The sequence below is a fragment of the Lathyrus oleraceus genome, chromosome 5 (assembly GCF_024323335.1).
Source record: "Lathyrus oleraceus cultivar Zhongwan6 chromosome 5, CAAS_Psat_ZW6_1.0, whole genome shotgun sequence".
NCBI classification, from domain to species: domain Eukaryota; kingdom Viridiplantae; phylum Streptophyta; class Magnoliopsida; order Fabales; family Fabaceae; genus Lathyrus; species Lathyrus oleraceus.
In genome coordinates, this window is record NC_066583.1 from 137,614,836 (window position 1) to 137,633,505 (window position 18,670).

An 18,670-nucleotide genomic window follows, 5' to 3' on the forward strand; every position below is an offset into this window, starting at 1 on the left:
AATAAGGAACCCACCTATGATAGGCTGACTAGGAAATTTTTGAGTTCCCTAATTTACACTGTTCATCCTGGCACTGCTAGCACGGTTGGTACTGTATGTTTTAGAATGTTTAATGTTGAATATGAGTACACTACCGATGCCTTAGTAGGTTTGTTAGGAATGCCTTATGGAGAGGGTGCCATTTGTGAGACACCCTTAGATGCTGAATGGGCACTCGAAGCATTTAACTTTTGGAATAGATTATCAAATGTGGCTATCACTTCTTTGAAGGAATTTTAGCCTCCATTATTCATAACCCGACCATCCGTAATTTTCTATATCTTTTGGCATGTACTATATTTGGTCGGGAAAATTCTAACAAGGTAAATGCTCGCGAGTTGCTATTTTTACAGGGTTGCCTTACTAATGAAAGGATCAACCTTGTTCCTTTTATGCTTGCACATATGTCCGCCATTTTGAAAAAAGGAGGAACCATTTCTTTTGGTGGATTAATTACTTCTATTGCTAGAGCGCTTAATCTCAACGTTGAGTTAGCTACCTTAGAACCGCTCCCTCACCGCACCATTAACTTGAAATTTTTGAAGGATATGAAATTATGCAAAGTGTGGCGAGCGGGCGGTTATAACCTCATTATCCATGGTGTAGCTATACTGAGTGTTGTTTTACCTTGCTCTTAGTGTACAGATGTGTGACATGCAAGGAACTGGACATATGATCTCGATGCTCCACCTTTTACTGGTCCTTTGCCACCTAATGTCCATATGGACGGTGGGAAAGGAACTGATAATGAGTATGACCGGCACGACCAGTCCCCTACTCATGATATTCCTACACACACTGCATCACCTGCACACACTGCACCTTCTTCTTCTGACCATTTTGCAGGTACCACTCCCAGCTTTTACATCACTGAGGAGATGTGGCGTGAGCACCTGGCTCGGGAAGAAAGGCGTGACGCCCTTCTAAATACCATAAACCAACAATTGATAAATAATATGAGCTTTATGGTAGCCTCCCAGCAGCGCAGTGAGCAAGCACATTGGACTATCACTGAGTCCTTGCTTGCGATCACTAATGAGCAGCATCGCCAGCGATAGGCTACTGAGCGTCACTTCTCACTTATCGAGGCCAACCAAGGGTCTCTCTTAGGTCGTTCTAGGCAGCTGCAGGAAGGTCTTAGTACTCGTAGCAGGAGTCATCGAGCCAGGCATCCTGACCAGGGCGGTGACGGTACCGGTGATCAGCCATAGTTCTCTCTCTCTCAGGTTACTCCTACCCTATCTCATATCGAAACATTGAGGACCTTCTTCTTCTGACCATTTTGCAGGTACCGCTCCCAGTTTTTACATCACTGAGGAGATGTGGCGTGAGCACCTGGCTCGGGAAGAAAGGCGTGACGCCCTTCTAAATACCATAAACCAACAATTGATAAATAATATGAGCTTTATGGTAGCCTCCCAGCAGTGCAGTGAGCAAGCACATTGGACTATCAATGAGTCCTTGCTTGCGATCACTAATGAGCAGCATCGCCAGCGACAAGCTACTGAGCGTCACTTCGCACTTATCGAGGCCAACCAAGGGTCTCTCTTAGGTCGCTCTAGGCAGCTGCAGGAAGGTCTTAGTACTCGTAGCAGGAGTCGTCGACCCAGGCATCCTGACCAGGGCGATGACGGTACCGGTGATCAGCCATAGTTCTCTCTCTCAGGTTACTCCTACCCTATCTCATATCGAAACATTGAGGACCTTCTTCTTCTGACCATTTTGCAGGTACCGCTCCCAGTTTTTACATCACTGAGGAGATGTGGCGTGAGCACCTGGCTCGGGAAGAAAGGCGTGACGCCCTTCTAAATAGCATAAACCAACAATTGATAAATAATATGAGCTTTATGGTAGCCTCCCAGCAGCGCAGTGAGCAAGCACATTGGACTATCACTGAGTCCTTGCTTGCGATCACTAATTAGCAGCATCGCCAGCGACAGGCTACTGAGCGTCACTTCTCACTTATCGAGGCCAACCAAGGGTCTCTCTTAGGTCGCTCTAGGCAGCTGCAGGAAGGTCTTAGTACTCGTAGCAGGAGTCGTCGACCCAAGCATCCTGACCAGGGCGGTGACGGTACCGGTGATCAGCCATAGTTCTCTCTCTCCGGTTACTCCTACCCTATATCATATCGAAACATTGAGGACCTTCTTCTTCTGACCATTTTGCAGGTACCGCTCCCAGTTTTTACATCACTGAGGAGATGTGGCGTGAGCACCTGGCTCGGGAAGAAAGGCGTGACGCCCTTCTAAATACCATAAACCAACAATTGATAAATAATATGAGCTTTATGGTAGCCTCCCAGCAGCGTAGTGAGCAAGCACATTGGACTATCAATGAGTCCTTGCTTGCGATCACTAACGAGCAACATCGCCAGCGACAGGCTACTGAGCGTCACTTCTCACTTATCGAGGCCAACCAAGGGTCTCTCTTAGGTCGCTCTAGGCAGCTGCAGGAAGGTCTTAGTACTCGTAGCAGGAGTCGTCGACCCAGCTGTCGCATCCGCGAAAAACAACCGGCGGGAAAACAAACAAACAGAGCCGCCACCGTGCGTTATTTATCCCAAAAGAGGGAAAGGAAACGCTCGAAGTAAACCTGGAAAGGAAATGGTCTTACGATCGGAGATTACAAGGATCGGGAGTCGGTTACGCAAGGGGAAGGTATTAGCACCCCCTCACGTCTGTCGTACTCGACGGGATCCATGCTCAAAAGAATAGAATAAGGTTGCTAAATAACTACTCAAAGAATGCACACACACTGGAATCAAACACGGAAAGAAGACGGAAGAAGGTAACTCGGCAGAATGTCGCATCCTGGGCCTACGTAGTCTGTCAGACACAGACATCAGAGTCGACGTAGTTCGGGGAAATGGGAACGGGCTCGATAGGATATCGCATCCTATGCCTACGTATCTCATCTGGAATGAGAATCAGAGCTACCGTAGTTCGGCTCACGCACGCCGAAACAAAACCACACAGGAAACCGACTGCCAATCGCTGGACTTATGTCAGACTCCACACAAACAGGCAAACTTGGAAACCGAATGCCAATCGCTGGACTTACATCAGAATCCGAACTAACAAACACACACAGGAAACCAACTGCCAATCGCTGGACTTACGTCAGACTCCAACAAGCAAACAAGGCACAGGAAACCAACTGTCAATCGCTGGACTTATGTCAGACTCCAACACACACAAAGGGGTTGAAAAAGAAAAAGGGCGCCCGGAGAGATCAGCTCATCTTCTGCCTACGTACCTCATCTGGTATGAGGATCGGGGCGACGTAGTTCCCCTTAACAGGGAAAGAACTTCTAACCTAACCAGAGACTGGGAAATGACAAACTAGAAGGGAGACTGACTCGAGCCTAATAGTTATCATGTAATCCACAATGGTCCTAGGTTAAGGTTTCTATCTAACTTGCACAGGGAGCAAGCTATCCTAAACAGCACAGTCAAACAACACAAGCACAATAAACAATCACACACACTATATGCAATCAATTGGGCTCATACAAGGTTAGGCTGCAAAAGCAAGCCAACTGGAATGGGGGTGTGGTTAGCTCTTAACCCTAACATTGAGAGTTAGGGTGAAGCAGATGAAATGGGAAGTGAGGATAAGACCTCACAGCTCTTATCCCTGGCCTGGGAGAGCTTCAGACAAATGAAAGTGTGGGAGTTCAGAATGTAGGAACTCTTCTCCACATATGACTGACACAACAAAGATCTTGGGCTATTATCCCCAATGCATCAACACATGGTATGAGCAAAGTGAATGACACACTGAATAGCAGGAGATGGATTGCACATCTCTTTTATCTGCCAATTGCCTCATAAGAGGACTTTTCCTGCTTGGCACAAAAGTAAACAATCACAAGCATTGCCTCTTAAGGAGGACTTCAGACAGGTGCCTGCCCACATAACAGGACAGGTCTTCCAGACTACATGAAGAAGAGATATATACCTCAATGGTTAAGCAACCAAGCAAAGTAAAGTTCACAATGAACTTAAAGCAACTTATGTACCTATGGAAACATCAAGCAAATCAGTACAATACTCAGACAATCAAACAACAGACAATAAGCAACAAACAATCCCAATGTACAAAAATGTGTAAGCCAAAGGTCAAACTCAAATGAGTTAACATCAACCTACAAAACACACAAAGATTAGTAATCAAAGGCAAACATCAATGCTCAAATGATGGAGCACCATTAACCGTGAAACTTGGATGTTCAACCGGAAATCAAAACCCAGAGATAAGCAACAAACCACTAGGTCAAAGCCCAGGGTCAAAGATGGAGAAAAAATTCAAAACAGAAGCTGAAAATTAACATGAATCAACTTCAAACACATCTTGAAACAATCCAAAAGGTCTCACATCAATATCATATACCAAAAGCATTTCATGATCAAATGAAGTTCAAGGCAATTTTAAAGCTCAAATGTGATCAACCAGAATGAAAAATCTCAATTAAATCAGAAATGATTCAAATAATTCCAAGAAAATTCATGCTCATTCACGACATCCATAACATATATCACGCAAAAAATCAGGGCAATTGGAGATCATTTGGCATGGCAAACACATCATATAAGTTGAACATCAAAAGGTGTGACACAAATTGTCACACCAACTTAGCATGATCATAAAACAGAAATGATAAATGGTAAAAATACCAAATCCACACCAAAATGTCAAGCAAAGTGTCTAGTTTCATCATGCAAATTTTCAGATTCATTGGATCAAAGACCAGCATTTCACAAATGAATAAGCAAGGCAAGGTATCAATAGGACACATGATCAAATACCCTAGCACAAAACAAAATCCAGCCAAGCACAATTTTGGAAAAAATGGTCGAAAAATAATAGACAGAGCAAGAAGCAAGTAGGAAAAAATTGGGATCAAATTGATGCATTTTTCTATTCTTTATGATTTTATGAAGTTGGAGAAAAAAAAAACATGTGAAGCAAGCATATGAAATAAGGAGGAAAAATGGAAAATATGCATGGCATTTGAAATAATTCCCATCGCTGGGAATCGAACTCAGTGTGAGTTCAAATTATGAAGCGCGCGCCAGGCCAAAACGACACCGTTTTGCCTAAAATCCAGTCCTTCGCTAAGCGAACATAATCCTTCGCTAAGCGAGCATTCATCTTCTCCAGTCCTTCGCTAAGCGAACATAATCCTTCGCTAAGCGAGCATTCGTCTTCTCCGCGAAAAAGACGACGAACAGTAGCATGAACACCAAACACTTTCCAGAAAATTTCTCCAAAAATACAAAACAGATACATCAACATGTAGCATATTCAATGTAGATCACAAATCAATGAACATTTAAACATGAATCAAACACATCAAAGAGAATCGAGCAAATCAAATTTCATGCATGGAACTTTAATCTACCATAACTCATTCAATATTGCACTAAAATTCGCGATTCAAAGCTCAGAATCATCAGCACAATAAGATCTATAACATCATGGCAAGAAAAATCAAAAATAAGAGAGTTGATTTGTAACCTCTTGAAGAGCAGAACTGGAAATCTCGAGCTACAGGCCCTGGCAATGCTTCAATGTTCCTCTAGGATGCTTGGGTAAGTGATTGGAAGAGAAAATGAAGCTCAATTGTGCACGAATCCACCAAAATTTGAAATCACCATTGTTGCTTCAAGCTTCAAGAATGCTTCAATGCTGCACCAATTCTCTTGATTCCACGTGCAAAGTTACTCCACAACACTTCAGGATTAAGGATCAAGCAATGGCAATGGCTTCAATGTGAAGAAATTTGAAGAAAATTTGAGAGAAAAAGTTTTGAGAATTTGATCTAGATCTGAATTTTGTGTTCTTAATCTGAAAAACAGTTAGGGTTTTGGTTTATATAGGTCATGTTAATCACCCTTTAATAATGTTTAAGCCAATGCAAAGTGAGTTTAGCAAAAAATGAGGTGTATGTGCAAATGTGATTTTTTCACCCTTATGCATGAAAATGCATGTGAACAGTGCACGAATTTCCTTCCAATTTCACTTAAAATTCTGTTTTGGAGCTAATGGTAATGGTAAAAAGATCAAGCCATGCACCAATTTTGAATTTCATGTTTTCCCTCCAAAAATCCAATGAATTACCAAATGCTCATGTGATGATAATTTGTGAAATGTAATGCATGGTTTGGAAACTAGAGATCAAGAGGAGAAGAATGCAAAAAGAGCCATCCAAATTGGAGTTTTGGTTGAGAAGTTATGCCCATTTGAATCTTCATACATACTTTGCCATGTTTTGATCATATCTCCTTATCCACACATGAGAATTTGATGATCTTGGACTTTTTGGAAATGGGAGAGAAAGATCTACAACTTTCATGTTCAACAAAATTTCATTTGAAGCTTTCTTGATGATGTAATTTGAAGTTGAAGCTAGGCTAAAACCTTTCCATTTTTGGCAAATTCAAATTATAGGTCACTTTCTATTTTTGGAAAGTTTTGACCTGACTTTAAATTCTTCAATGTCAATGTTTGAAATGTCAAATGAAGTATTTCTAGCCACTTCCCACCTCCAAATCCACAGTTGACTTGGCAGTTGACTTTTATGGTTGACAAATGACTTGAACATGCACTGATGATTTTGAGCCTCAACCACCTGATGAAATGACACCAAAATGAAACCCTAGCTTATACAAGCTCAATAAAATCACATGATGATCTCCATATCATTAAAGACCTCATCTCCTTGAAGATCCCTGACCATTATAATGCACTGATTAGGGTTGACCAGAGGTCAAAACCCTAATCCCCAGGAATCCGATTAGGAATAATGAACCATGATGATGAAGGTGTACCATTTCAACCAAGATAATACCCAACCTTCTTGAGGAACCAAAAAACCCTAATTGAAGCACAAACCTCAGATGATTAGTGATCAACTCATGAGACCCTCAGGCTTGAATTTTTTAACCCCTCTATCTTCTGATAAAGACTTAGGAGGATGACCTGCTTATTTCACATGATATGCAAAGATGTAATGCCTAATGCCCTAAAAATGAGATGCAATATGCTAAGCTAGTCCCAAGAGAGGAGGGCAAATTTTGAGATGTTACACCAGGCATCCTGACCAGGGCGGTGACGGTACCGGTGATCAGCCATAGTTCTCTCTCTCAGGTTACTCTTACCCTATCTCATATCGAAACATTGAGGACCTTCTTCTTCTGACCATTTTACAGGTACCGCTCCCAGTTTTTACATCACTGAGGAGATGTGGCGTGAGCACCTGGCTCGGGAAGAAAGGCGTGACGCCCTTCTAAATACCATAAACCAACAATTGATAAATAATATGAGCTTTATGGTAGCCTCCCAGCAGCGCAGTGAGCAAGTACATTGGACTATCATTGAGTCCTTGCTTGCGATCACTAATGAGCAGCATCGCCAGCGACAGGCTACTGAGCGTCACTTCGCACTTATCGAGGCCAACCAAGGGTCTCTCTTAGGTCGCTCTAGGCAGCTGCAGGAAGGTCTTAGTACTCGTAGCAGGAGTCGTCGACCCAGGCATCCTGACCAGGGCGGTGACGGTACCGGTGATCAGCCATAGTTCTCTCTCTCAGGTTACTCCTACCCTATCTCATATCGAAACATTGAGGATAATGTTCAGTTTAAGTGTGGGAGGAGATTTTTATCGCTTTCCTTTCTTTTCAGTAAGTTTTATTTTAGTATGTTTTTGTGTGTTTTAGTTGTTTGCTTTTTCTTTCAATAAAATAACATGTGTTTGACGAGTCATCTGTGTGGTGTATCCGTACTTCTCCCATTTCTTTAGCCTTACCAAAAATTTTGTGAGCAAAGAAAACAATGTATTTTGAATATTTAGGCTATAAGACAGGTTTATGACAGGATGTAGAAGACTTGGGAAAACTTTTTCTAAAAATCGATATCGACTTGACACCGTAGACTTCATGATTATAAGAGTCGATCCTGATACCCCATATGTTGTGGCCCTAATTTTTGTTTCAAATAAGTCCTTAAGTAGTTTATCCTTGCAGTCAGCTCCGGCTTAAGCCTGCTCTACGTAGGGGACCGATGAAAATAAGTGAATGATCATAAAATTTTCTGCTTTGTTCTCTAATTATATGAAAATTCCGGGCTAGGTGACTCTCCAATGGTCATTTAACCCAGCAAAATAAAAAGATTTGCGAAACATGGAGAAGAAAAATAAAAAATATATAATAATATGCCTATTGTTGGTTGGTTCAGAGGTATCTGGTGTTGGACTTGGTAGGGTGGATTACGATCCAATCCCCCACAACTACAATCGGGTTGAATAAAGGGGCTACACCAATTTATGTACCAGAGCCCCATGCTTAAAGATCATAATCACTAACCGGTCACCTTACTATGAGTATGTATGGATAACGAGATTAATGTTATTGCACCTGAATGAAAAGGACTTGAAGAAGATGAAAAGAATGCCTAGGTATGGTGGGGTGATATGGATTGATTTGTATAGGAATGAAGCCTATGACCGCATTTGCGGGAAGTGTCACTACAATATCCTTAGTTCGATTCGTTAGTACCTATCGATACATTCCTTGAATGAACTTATAAGCCTTTTTGCCTTGAATTAACTCTGGTTGATACTGTTTTTTTGCATGAGCTATAAAGAGTTTTGCTTGAGGACAAACAAAGGTTTAAGTGTGGGAGAATTTGATCACGCTGAATCATATCATGTTTTTTACTCGGATTTCACATGTTTATTAGGTCTTTATTATCATTTTGCTTGTGTTATGCTCTCTTTTATGTTGTTTTTAGGTATTTAGCTCTTTCAGGACCTTTTTCAATGCTGATGGGATCTGGATACAAGATAGTCATGGGCATGGGTTTATTCACACCAGTAGGAGGTTCAATATCATTCATACTTCTTGCAGTTATGGAGGGAGTGGAAGAGGTACTTACTTTAGTAGGCTTGCTTTTTCTTGAAGAAGTTCTGGCCTTTCTTATGGGGGTTGTATGGAAGAGGAACAACATCAGTGATGACATTAGAGAGATTAATCTCAATTTCAAGATTATTAGGGGTTGCTTGCTCTTTGGAGGATTTGCTTGGAGTGGAGACAGAAGATTGTGACATTTTGGATGATTTTGGTGGAGAGGTGATAGAAAGATGAATATGTCTGAGAATGTGTTTGAGAGAGAGAATGCAAAGGTTAGCGTGAGGGTGTCGTGTTGGGAAAATAAGAAGGATGTGTAATGATGGATTTTGAGTTTTATGCACACTTAAGTGGAGGGAAGATAAAATTTGATTTATTTTTCCCTTCTTCAGTAATTGCTATATATCTGCAAGCATACAAATGCCCAATTCTCCCCTTAGTTTTTCAAACTTATTTGCATCTAGAGCTTTTGTAAAAATGTCTGTCAGTTGCTTTTCAGTAGTTACATGCTCAAGAGTGACAATTTTCTCTTCCACCGAATCCCTAATAAAGTGATGTCGGGTATTAATGTGCTTAGTTCTGATGTGCTGAATAAGGTTCTTGGAGATGTTAATAACACTTAGGTTGTCACAGTACAATGTCATGTCATCTTGCTGGACATTGTATTCTTCTAACATTTGTTTCATCCAAATCAACTAAGAGCAACTACTTCCTACAGCAATATATTTAGCCTCAGTTATGGATAAGGACACACTATTTTTCTTCTTACTGAACCAAGATATTAGATTATTTCCCAAAAAGAAACACCCTCCAGAAGTGCTTTTACTATCATCAGCACTACCTGCCCAATCAGCATCACAATATCATGTTAGTAAAGAGTTTGCATTATAAGAATACAACATTCCATATTCACTGGTTCCATTGATATACTTCAAAATCATTTTTACTTGAGTAATGTGACTCATTTTGGGTTCAGATTGATATCTAGCATAGACTCCTACAACAAATATAATGTCAGGTCTGCTAGCTGTGAGATAAAGCAGACTACCAATCATACTCTTGTACATGCTTTGATCCATATTTATTACTTTAGGTCTAGGTACTAAGTCCCATACTCCATTTCTTATAAATTGAACTAATTCCTCTTACATTGCATTGATCCAGAATTCGTCAGTCAAAGCTTCCTTCACATTTTTTGGTTCAAACTTAGAAACAAAACATGCATTTGAGATCACATCTCTAGATCTAGTGGTGACTCCTTCATTAAGGTTTCCAATTATGAGATCTGTTGGATGGTATTTCGGTATTCTGATGGAGGGGCCTTTTTTGACTTGAGGGTTATCAAGTTCAACACCTCTTGATTCACTATCTGATTCAATCACTTCCTCATTTTCAGTTGGGTTGATCTGCTGAAATGATGTCTCGACATCAGATTCAAAATCTGTCCCCTTTTTTGAGATATTGTCATCCACTACCATATTGATGGATTCTATCATGGCTTTAGTTCTGGAATTAAATACTCTATAGGCTCTACTGTTTGTAGAGTATCCCAGAAATATACCTTCATCACTCTTGGGATCCATCTTTCTTCTTTGTTCTCGATCAGCTAGCATGTAGCATTTGGTTCTAAATACGTGAAAGTATTTGACAGTGGGCTTCCTTTATTTCCATAATTCATAGAGAGTGGACGAGGTACTGGTTCTTAGGGTGACTTTATTATTGATATAGAAGGCAATATTCATTGCTTCAGCCCATAAATGATAGGGAAAATGCTTGGCATGAAGCATGACTCTGGTTGACTCTTGGAGAGTTCTGTTCTTGCATTGCACAACCTCGTTTTAATGTGGGGTGATAGGAGAGGAGAACTCATGCTCAATGCCTTCATAGGAGAAAAAATCAGAAAATCTGTTGTTTTCAAATTCTTTCCCATGGTCACTTCGAATCCTGATGATTTCACTTTCCTTCTCTCTTTGAATCCTTTGACATAGATCTTTGAACACTTCAAAAACATCAGATTCTCTTTGATGAAGTTAACCCATGTGAACCTTGAAAAATCATCAACAACAATATATACGTACCTTTTCCCTCAAAGGCTTTCAACTTGCATAGGTCCCATTAGGTCCATATGAAGGAGTTCCAGAACTTTCGTAGTCGTCTGACGTTGTAACTTTGGATATGAAATCTTGGTTTGCTTTCCAATTTGAACCACACCACATATTTTACCTTCTTCAATATTGAGTTTTAGAATGCCTCTGATGGCTTCTTTTGACACAATCTTTTTCATCCCCTTCAGATGCAGATGTCAAAGTTTATGGTGTCATAGATTAACTTCATCTTCTTTGGATATCAGGCATGTAGGAGTGTGGTTTGTTTCTTTAGAGCACCATAAGTAGTAGTTGTTCTTAGACCTGTCTCCCTTCATTAGCACTTCATTTTTCTCATTTGTGACAAGACACTTTGATTTTGTGAATTTAACTTTAAGACCTTCATCACATAGTTGATTAATACTAATCAGATTAGCAGTCAAACCTTTTACCAGCAGGACATTATTGAGACTTGGAAGTCCAGTACATGCTAGTCTTCCAACCCTTTTAATTTCACCTTTAGCCCCAACTCCAAACGTGACATGGTCGGTTGAGTATGGCATGATGTTTTCAAGGAACTTCTTGACACATGTCATGTGCCTAGAACAACCACTGTCATAATACCAGTCTTCACGAGTTGAAGCTTTTAGAGAGGTGTGAGCTATAAAGCTGGTGTTGACAGTCTTAGGTATCCACTCTTTCTTTTGATTGGCCCTGAGTTGTGTTGGGTACCTTGGATAACCATACAATCTGAAACAGAAGGGTATGATATGGCCATATTTTCCACAGTAGTGACATCTCCAGCAAGATGATCTTCCTTTAGTTTGAAGGTTCTGATGATTGGCGTGATGTTGAGACAGATGTTTTGATATGACGAGTTTAGACTCCTTCCCTAGAAGAACAAAGTTAGCCATCGATGATTCTCCTTGGCTATGAAGAGATTGATTTTTAAAGCCAATCCCTCTTAGATCTCCAGTTGCTTTTCCAATTTGCATAACTTCATCTAACATGTTAGATCCCTTGTTTAGCATTCTAACAAATTTTGTCATGTTGTTAAGTTTGGAAGACAACAATGTCACTTCATTTTGGAGCTCAGAAATTGTGAATTGAAATCCTTCTTTTTCAGCATGTAGTTGAGATATAATGTTCTTCTGTTTTTCTCCCAGCAGGCACACTTCTTCACTTCTGATGCAGAGCTCTCTATATGAAGTAGCTAGTTCCTCATAGGATAGTTATTCAACACATGAATCTTCATCAGATTCCCATCTTCCAGATAGAGCAGTAACATGTTTATCAGCTTCCTCCTCAGGTTCACTTTTAGAATTGTCCTCATCAGACCAAGAAACAGATAATCCTTTTTTGTTTCTTGAGATAGGTAGGACATTCAACTCTAATGTGTTCAAAGCCTTCACACCCATGCCACTGGATTCCTTTACCTTCATTTGATCTCTCTTCAGTTCTTGATCTTCTCTGGAAGTCATTATTATTCCTGATGTCAAAAGGGATGTTCTTGACATTGGGTCTTGACTTCCTGTTAATTCTTTTAAGAACCTTGTTGAATTGTCTTCCTAGAAGCACTATAGCGTTGGTCATTCCTTCATCAGTATCCAAGTCACATTGGTTTTGTTCATCTTCAATGTTGGATACAAATGTTATGCTCTTGGTTTTCTTTTCAGTTCTGTCACTAATACCTAACTCAAAAGTTTGGAGAGATCTAATAAGTTCATCTACTCTCATGGAGATGATGTCTTGAGCTTCCTCAATAGTTGTGACCTTCATGTCAAAAAATTTAGGTAGAGACCTTAGAATTTTTCTCACCAGTTTTTCTTCTGACATCCTTTCTCCCAAAGCACTAGATGAATTATCTATTTCAAGAATACTCATGTGAAAGTCATGGATATTCTCATCATCTTTCATCTTTAGATTCTCAAATCTGGTAGTGAGAAGCTGAAGTCTAGACATCTTTACTTTGGATGTGCCTTCATGAGTGGTTTTGAGGATTTCCTAAGATTTTTTAGATACAATACAATTATTAATCATCATGAATATATTTTTGTCCACACCATTGAATAGTGCATTCAAGGATTTGGAGTTTCCAAGAGCCAATTCATCTTATTCCTTGGACCAGTCCTCTTCAGGTTTCAGTTCAGTAGTTGCCTTTCCATCCTTTCCATTCACAACAGGATGTTTCCATCCTCTAATAACAGCTTTCCATGTCTTGTTGTCCATAGATTTTAAAAAAGACACCATCCTTGCCTTTTAGTAGTCATAGTTGGATCCATCTAAGATAAGGGGGCCTGTTGATAAATCCTCCTTCCTTGTCCATGGTGCCAAAAAATATCTTCCCTGAATCTCACCCAGAGACAGAGCAGGATGCTTGCTCTGATACCAATTGAAATTCTGGAAAGCAAATCCCTGATGTCGAACACGATGTCACGACCTCAGGGTTTTCACATTATCGCACAACAAGCTATAACAGCATAAATAAAACAGTAAATAACACAAACAGTTGTTAACCCAGTTCAGTGCAATGTCATTTACATCTGGGGGCTACTAAGGCAGGAAGGAAATCCACTATCATAGAATTAGTTTGAAATCCTGAATAACCTCGGTGTTTACAGACTTCTCTCATAATCTCTACTTGTGGACGTTTCTATCTAAGGCAACCCTAGATATGAGACCCCTCTCACTTCCCTCAATCACAAGATAACACACAACGGAAAAGCACAATTCACTTTTGCTTAAAAGCTTATGAGGGATAGTAAATTACAACTCAATACACCCAGTCCAATTCAATTATCAATGTGATACTCGAATGGCTCACATAAAACACACATGAAACCTTAATGATAACACAATATTGCACTGCTTCGATGCCTTCCTAGGTTAAGAACTCCTCTATATAAAGCAGTGGTACACATGGGCTTTAGTTTTTGATATGAAGCAGATCCAATATCTCTTCTCAATCTTATGAAAATATTATTCTCATTAAATCAAATGTTTCCTAATATGTCTTGACATGGTTCCTTCGTGTACAAGTCAAGAAACGACATTCGTCAGTCACAGGGAAACACACAAAATAAAACAATAACTAAATATTTAGAGAATTTGTAGGAAGCACAATTAAGAAGACTAAATCTCACAATTAAAGCAAGCTGGATTATGCAGAATGTTGAAGCAACATGTCAGGACATCTTGTTCAACATCTGGCAAATACTTGTTTTTCCAAAAAGCAACCAATCACCAAAAGACAAACCTAACACGAACAACCACCAAAGAAGAATACTCTCGAAATTTCAAAAGGAAAAGAAGTTGTAGGATCAAGGGAAGGACCTTCCAAGAAGGGCGTGCCACAAGAAGAAGCCGAAGAATTCTTGAGGCTTATCAGAAAGAGTGATTATAAAGTGGTGGACCGGTTAAATGAAATGCCTTCTAAAATCTCTATACTAACTCTTTTGCTAAGTTATAAAGCTCATAGAGGATCTCTATTGAAGATCTTGAATGACGCGCATGTCACCCATGATATAACAGTAAATTAATTTGATGAAGTAATGACTAACATCACTTCCAGCAGTTGCTTAGGGTTCAGTAATGACAAATTACCGCCAAAAGGAAGGCATGCAACAAGGCCTTACATATATCAGTCAAATGCCAGGGGTATCCTCCTTTTAAGGGTATTAGTGGATACATGATCATCCCTGAATGTCTTGCCTAAAAACACTCTCAGGAAGTTGAATATTGTGAGAACTTCCATGAAAGCTGGCACGTTGGTAGTCGGAGCTTTTGATGGATCGAAGAGAATCGTAATTGGAGAAGTCAACCTACCAATAATGGTGGGGCCACATACATTTTTTATTACTTTCCAAGTTATGGACATTAACCCATCTTACACTTGTCTTCTAGTACGACCTTGGGTCCATGTTGCAGGAGCTGTCACCTCCACCCTTCACCCTAGGTTGAAATTCAGAGTAGTTGATAATCTAATAATTATCGAAGGAGAGGAAGACATGTTTGTTAGTCACCTTTCATCATTCAGATACATAGAAGAAGATGGAGAAACATTGGAAATACCTTTCCAAGCTTTGTAAATTGCAGCGGTCAGTCGATAAAAGGACATTTCCAAGAAAGAAAAGTCAGTCTCGCCATGGGAGAAGATGTCAGAGTTGATTAAAAGTAGAGATACATTGGGCCGGGGAAAGGGAATGGAGATACCTGAGAAAAAGGATCAGTTCGAGGTGGATTACAAACCGGATAATGAAGAGTCTTAGAAGACCAATCAGAAAAAGTTATGCACTCTCCAAGACACTTCCCACAATGCTTGGTACAAAAGTGAAGACTGTGTGGTTGTAACTGAAGAAGAAGATGAAGAGATATCCAATTTGGCATGTTGCTGCTTACTGGATACCACTCTCAGCTATTGGAGGGCCGTCGAGATTCCTAAGATGATTTTTATTTCAAAGTAATTCATTATTTTCTAGATAATAATAAGTCCCTTGCTCTGCCCAAGGCAAACAGACAAGCTTTGTAGGGCCCCTCTTTTTGTTACAATGACTTATTCTACGAATAAAATTGCATTTTGTTTTCAATTAAAATCTTTTTTTCTTTCTTTTCAAGATTTCTTTTCAAAAGTGACAATAAGTCTTTCATATAATCTCATTCCTAGCACATCATTCTATAAAATAAATGATAAGAAAAATATTTCTCATGCAGATTAATAAATGAACCTATTGAAAACGACACTACTATAATCTCTTACAACTTTGAGTTCCCGATTAACCAAGCAGAAAAGGGTGATGAGGACGGTTGTGAGCTTCGTGAATAGTTAGCCAGACTGTTGAAACGAGAGGACAAATAAATCAAACCCCATCAGGAACTGGTGGATGTGATCAATCTGGGAACTGAAGAAGAGAAGAAAGAAGTCAAGGTTGGTGTTGCCTTAAATGATGAAATCAAGAAAAGATTGGTCGAGCTCCTACGTGAGTATGCAGATGTGTTTGCTTGGTCATGCCAATATATGCTAGGACTAGACACAAACATCGTCATACATAAGCTTCCCGCCGGTCATGCAGAAATTGAGGAGGACTAGACTGAATATGCCCCTAAAAATTAGGGAGGAAGTCAGAAAGCAGCTCAACGCAGGATTCTTAGCCGTTGCAAAATATCCACAATGGGTTGCTAACATCGTACCAGTCCCAAACAAATATGGAAAAGTCAGAATGTGTATGGACTACCGAGATTTGAATAGAGTCAATCCTAAAGACGACTTCCCTCTGCCACACATTAACATATTGGTAGATAACACTGCTAAATTCTCGGTCTTCTCATTCATGGATGGATTCTCCGGTTATAACTAGATAAAGATGGCTCACGCAGACATGGATAAAACCATGTTTATCACCCCTTGGGGCACCTTCTATTACAAGGTAATGCCTTTCAGATTGAAAAACATTGGGGCAATGTACCAAAGGGACATGGTGACTCTCTTTCATGACATGATACAAAAAGAGATAGAGGTCTACGTTGACGATATGATTGCCAAATCACAGACTGGAGAAGATCATATAGCCAACTTGCAAAAGCTGTTTGATCGTCTGAAGAAGTTCAAGTTACGCCCGAATCCTATGAAATGCACCTTTGGAGTCAGCTTAGGGAAATTATTGGGGTTCATAGTCAGATAGAGAGGGATCAAAGTTAATCCTGACAAAGTCAGGGCCATCCAGGATATGCCATTTCTGAGAATAGAAAAAGAGGTTTCTGGATTCCTTGGGAGATTAAACTACATTGTTAGGTTCATCTCGCATCTTACATCCACTTATGAACCAATATTCAAGTCTCTCCGGAAAGATCAAGTCATCGAGTGGAATGAAGGTTGTCAAAAGGCCTTCGAAAAAATCAAAGAATATTTACAAGAGCCACCTATACTAATACGACCAGTTCCAGGAAGACCACTAATAATGTATCTAACAGTACTTGACGGTTCAATGGGTTGCATGTTGGGGAAACAAGATGTGATCGGAAAGAAGGAACATGAAATCTACTACCTGAGTAAGAAATTCATCGATTGTGAATTCGGATATTCACTCTTAGAGAAAACTTGTTGTGCCCTAGTATGGTCTACTCGACGTCTGAGACAATACATGGTGTGTCATACTACTATGTTGATATCCAGGATGGACCCTATTAAATATATTTTCGAAAATCTGGTAGTAACTAGAAGAATAACCCAATGGCAGATGTTATTGACTGAGTATGACATCCAATATGTCACACAAAAAGCTACCAAAGGAAGTGTGTTAGCAGATCACCTCGCTCATCAGCCAATGAGAGATTATTAAACTATACAATTTGATTTCCCGGACAAAGATGTTATGGTGATAAAGGATTGTAAGATCCCAGGTCCAGACGAAGGACCTGAACCAGGATCACGATGGAAACTCATGTTTGACGGTGCCTCAAACGCAGAAGGAAAGGAAATCGAGGTCGTCATAACTTCTCCAACATGTTACCATATCCCCTTCACAACTAGGTTATGTTTCACCTGCACTAATAACATGGTCGAGTATGAGGCATGCATCCTAGGAATCGATGAAGCCATCGACCTAAGAATCAAGATCTTAGAAGTATATGGAGACTTTGCTCTTGTTATTAATCAAATCAAAGGAGAATGGGGGGCACACAATGCTAAGCTAATTAGGTATCGAGACCACATCTGGAAGATGATCGCCTACTTTGAAGAGATCACTTTCCATTATATTCCTCGAGAAGAGATTCAACTAGCAGACGCCTTGGCCACTTTAACATCCATGTTCAAAGTTAAATGGCACAATGAAGCACCTTCTATAAGGATTCAACGTTTGGATGAACCAACATATTGTGTGGCAGTTGAAGTGGAAATGGATAATAAACCTTGGTTTTACGACATTAAATTGTTCCTTCAGAAACAAGAGTACCATGCAAATGCTTCAAGCAGAGATAAGAAAACACTCAGAAGATTGACATCCCAATTTTTCCTCAACAGTAATGCACTTTACAAAAGAAATCACGGCATGGTCTTTCTCAGATGCCTGGATGGATACGAAGCAAACATGCTTATCAAAGAGATTCATGAAGGATCCTTTGGAACTCACACCAATGGGCATACAATGGCTAAGGAAATTCTCAGGATAGGGTATTACTAGTTGACTATGGAGCCTAATTGCTTCAAATACGTCAAGAAGTATCATAAGTGTCAGATATATACGGATAAATTACACGTACCACCAACTCCCTTAAACGTATTAACTACTCTGTGGCCCTTCCCCATGTAAGGGATAAACATAATTGAGATAATCGAGCCAAAAGCTGTAAACGAACACCAATTCATTCTAGTTGATATCGATAACTTCACCAAGTGGGTAGAAGTTGCTTCTTACACCAACGTGACGAGACAGGTGATCACACGATTCATCAAGAAGGAGATAATTTGTCGTTATGGTCAGGAAGATATTACCCATCCACAAAGATCCCCGTGGCAAATGGACCTCAAACTATGAATGGCCATATGTCGTGAAGAAGGCCTTCTCTGGCAGAGCCTTAACTCTCACAACCATGGATGGAGCGGAGTTACTACGACCAGTGAACTCCGACGCACTCAAAAAATAA

At 40.0% G+C, this 18,670-nt stretch overlaps 1 protein-coding gene across 1 annotated transcript; it reads right to left on the reverse strand.

Annotated features, from left to right (window-relative positions):
* Positions 1 to 9,640: 9,640 nt before the first annotated feature.
* On the reverse strand, positions 9,641 to 10,024 carry LOC127079266 (uncharacterized mitochondrial protein AtMg00810-like). The gene is made up of 2 exons (XM_051019674.1): positions 9,859 to 10,024; positions 9,641 to 9,786 (listed from the first exon to the last, which is right to left on the reverse strand). The coding sequence occupies exons 1-2, from the start codon at positions 10,022 to 10,024 to the stop codon at positions 9,641 to 9,643; spliced, it is 312 nt and encodes a 103-aa protein (XP_050875631.1).
* Between the last annotated feature and the right edge of the window lie 8,646 nt (positions 10,025 to 18,670).

Coding starts and splice junctions, on each gene's coding strand:
- LOC127079266 (XM_051019674.1), bottom strand. CDS start 10,024: ATGGATCAAAGCATGTACAAGAGTATGATTGGTAGTCTGCTTTATCTC. Junction 9,787..9,858: donor GAAGTATATCAATGGAACCA/GTGAATATGGAA, acceptor CTGATTGGGCAG/GTAGTGCTGATGATAGTAAA.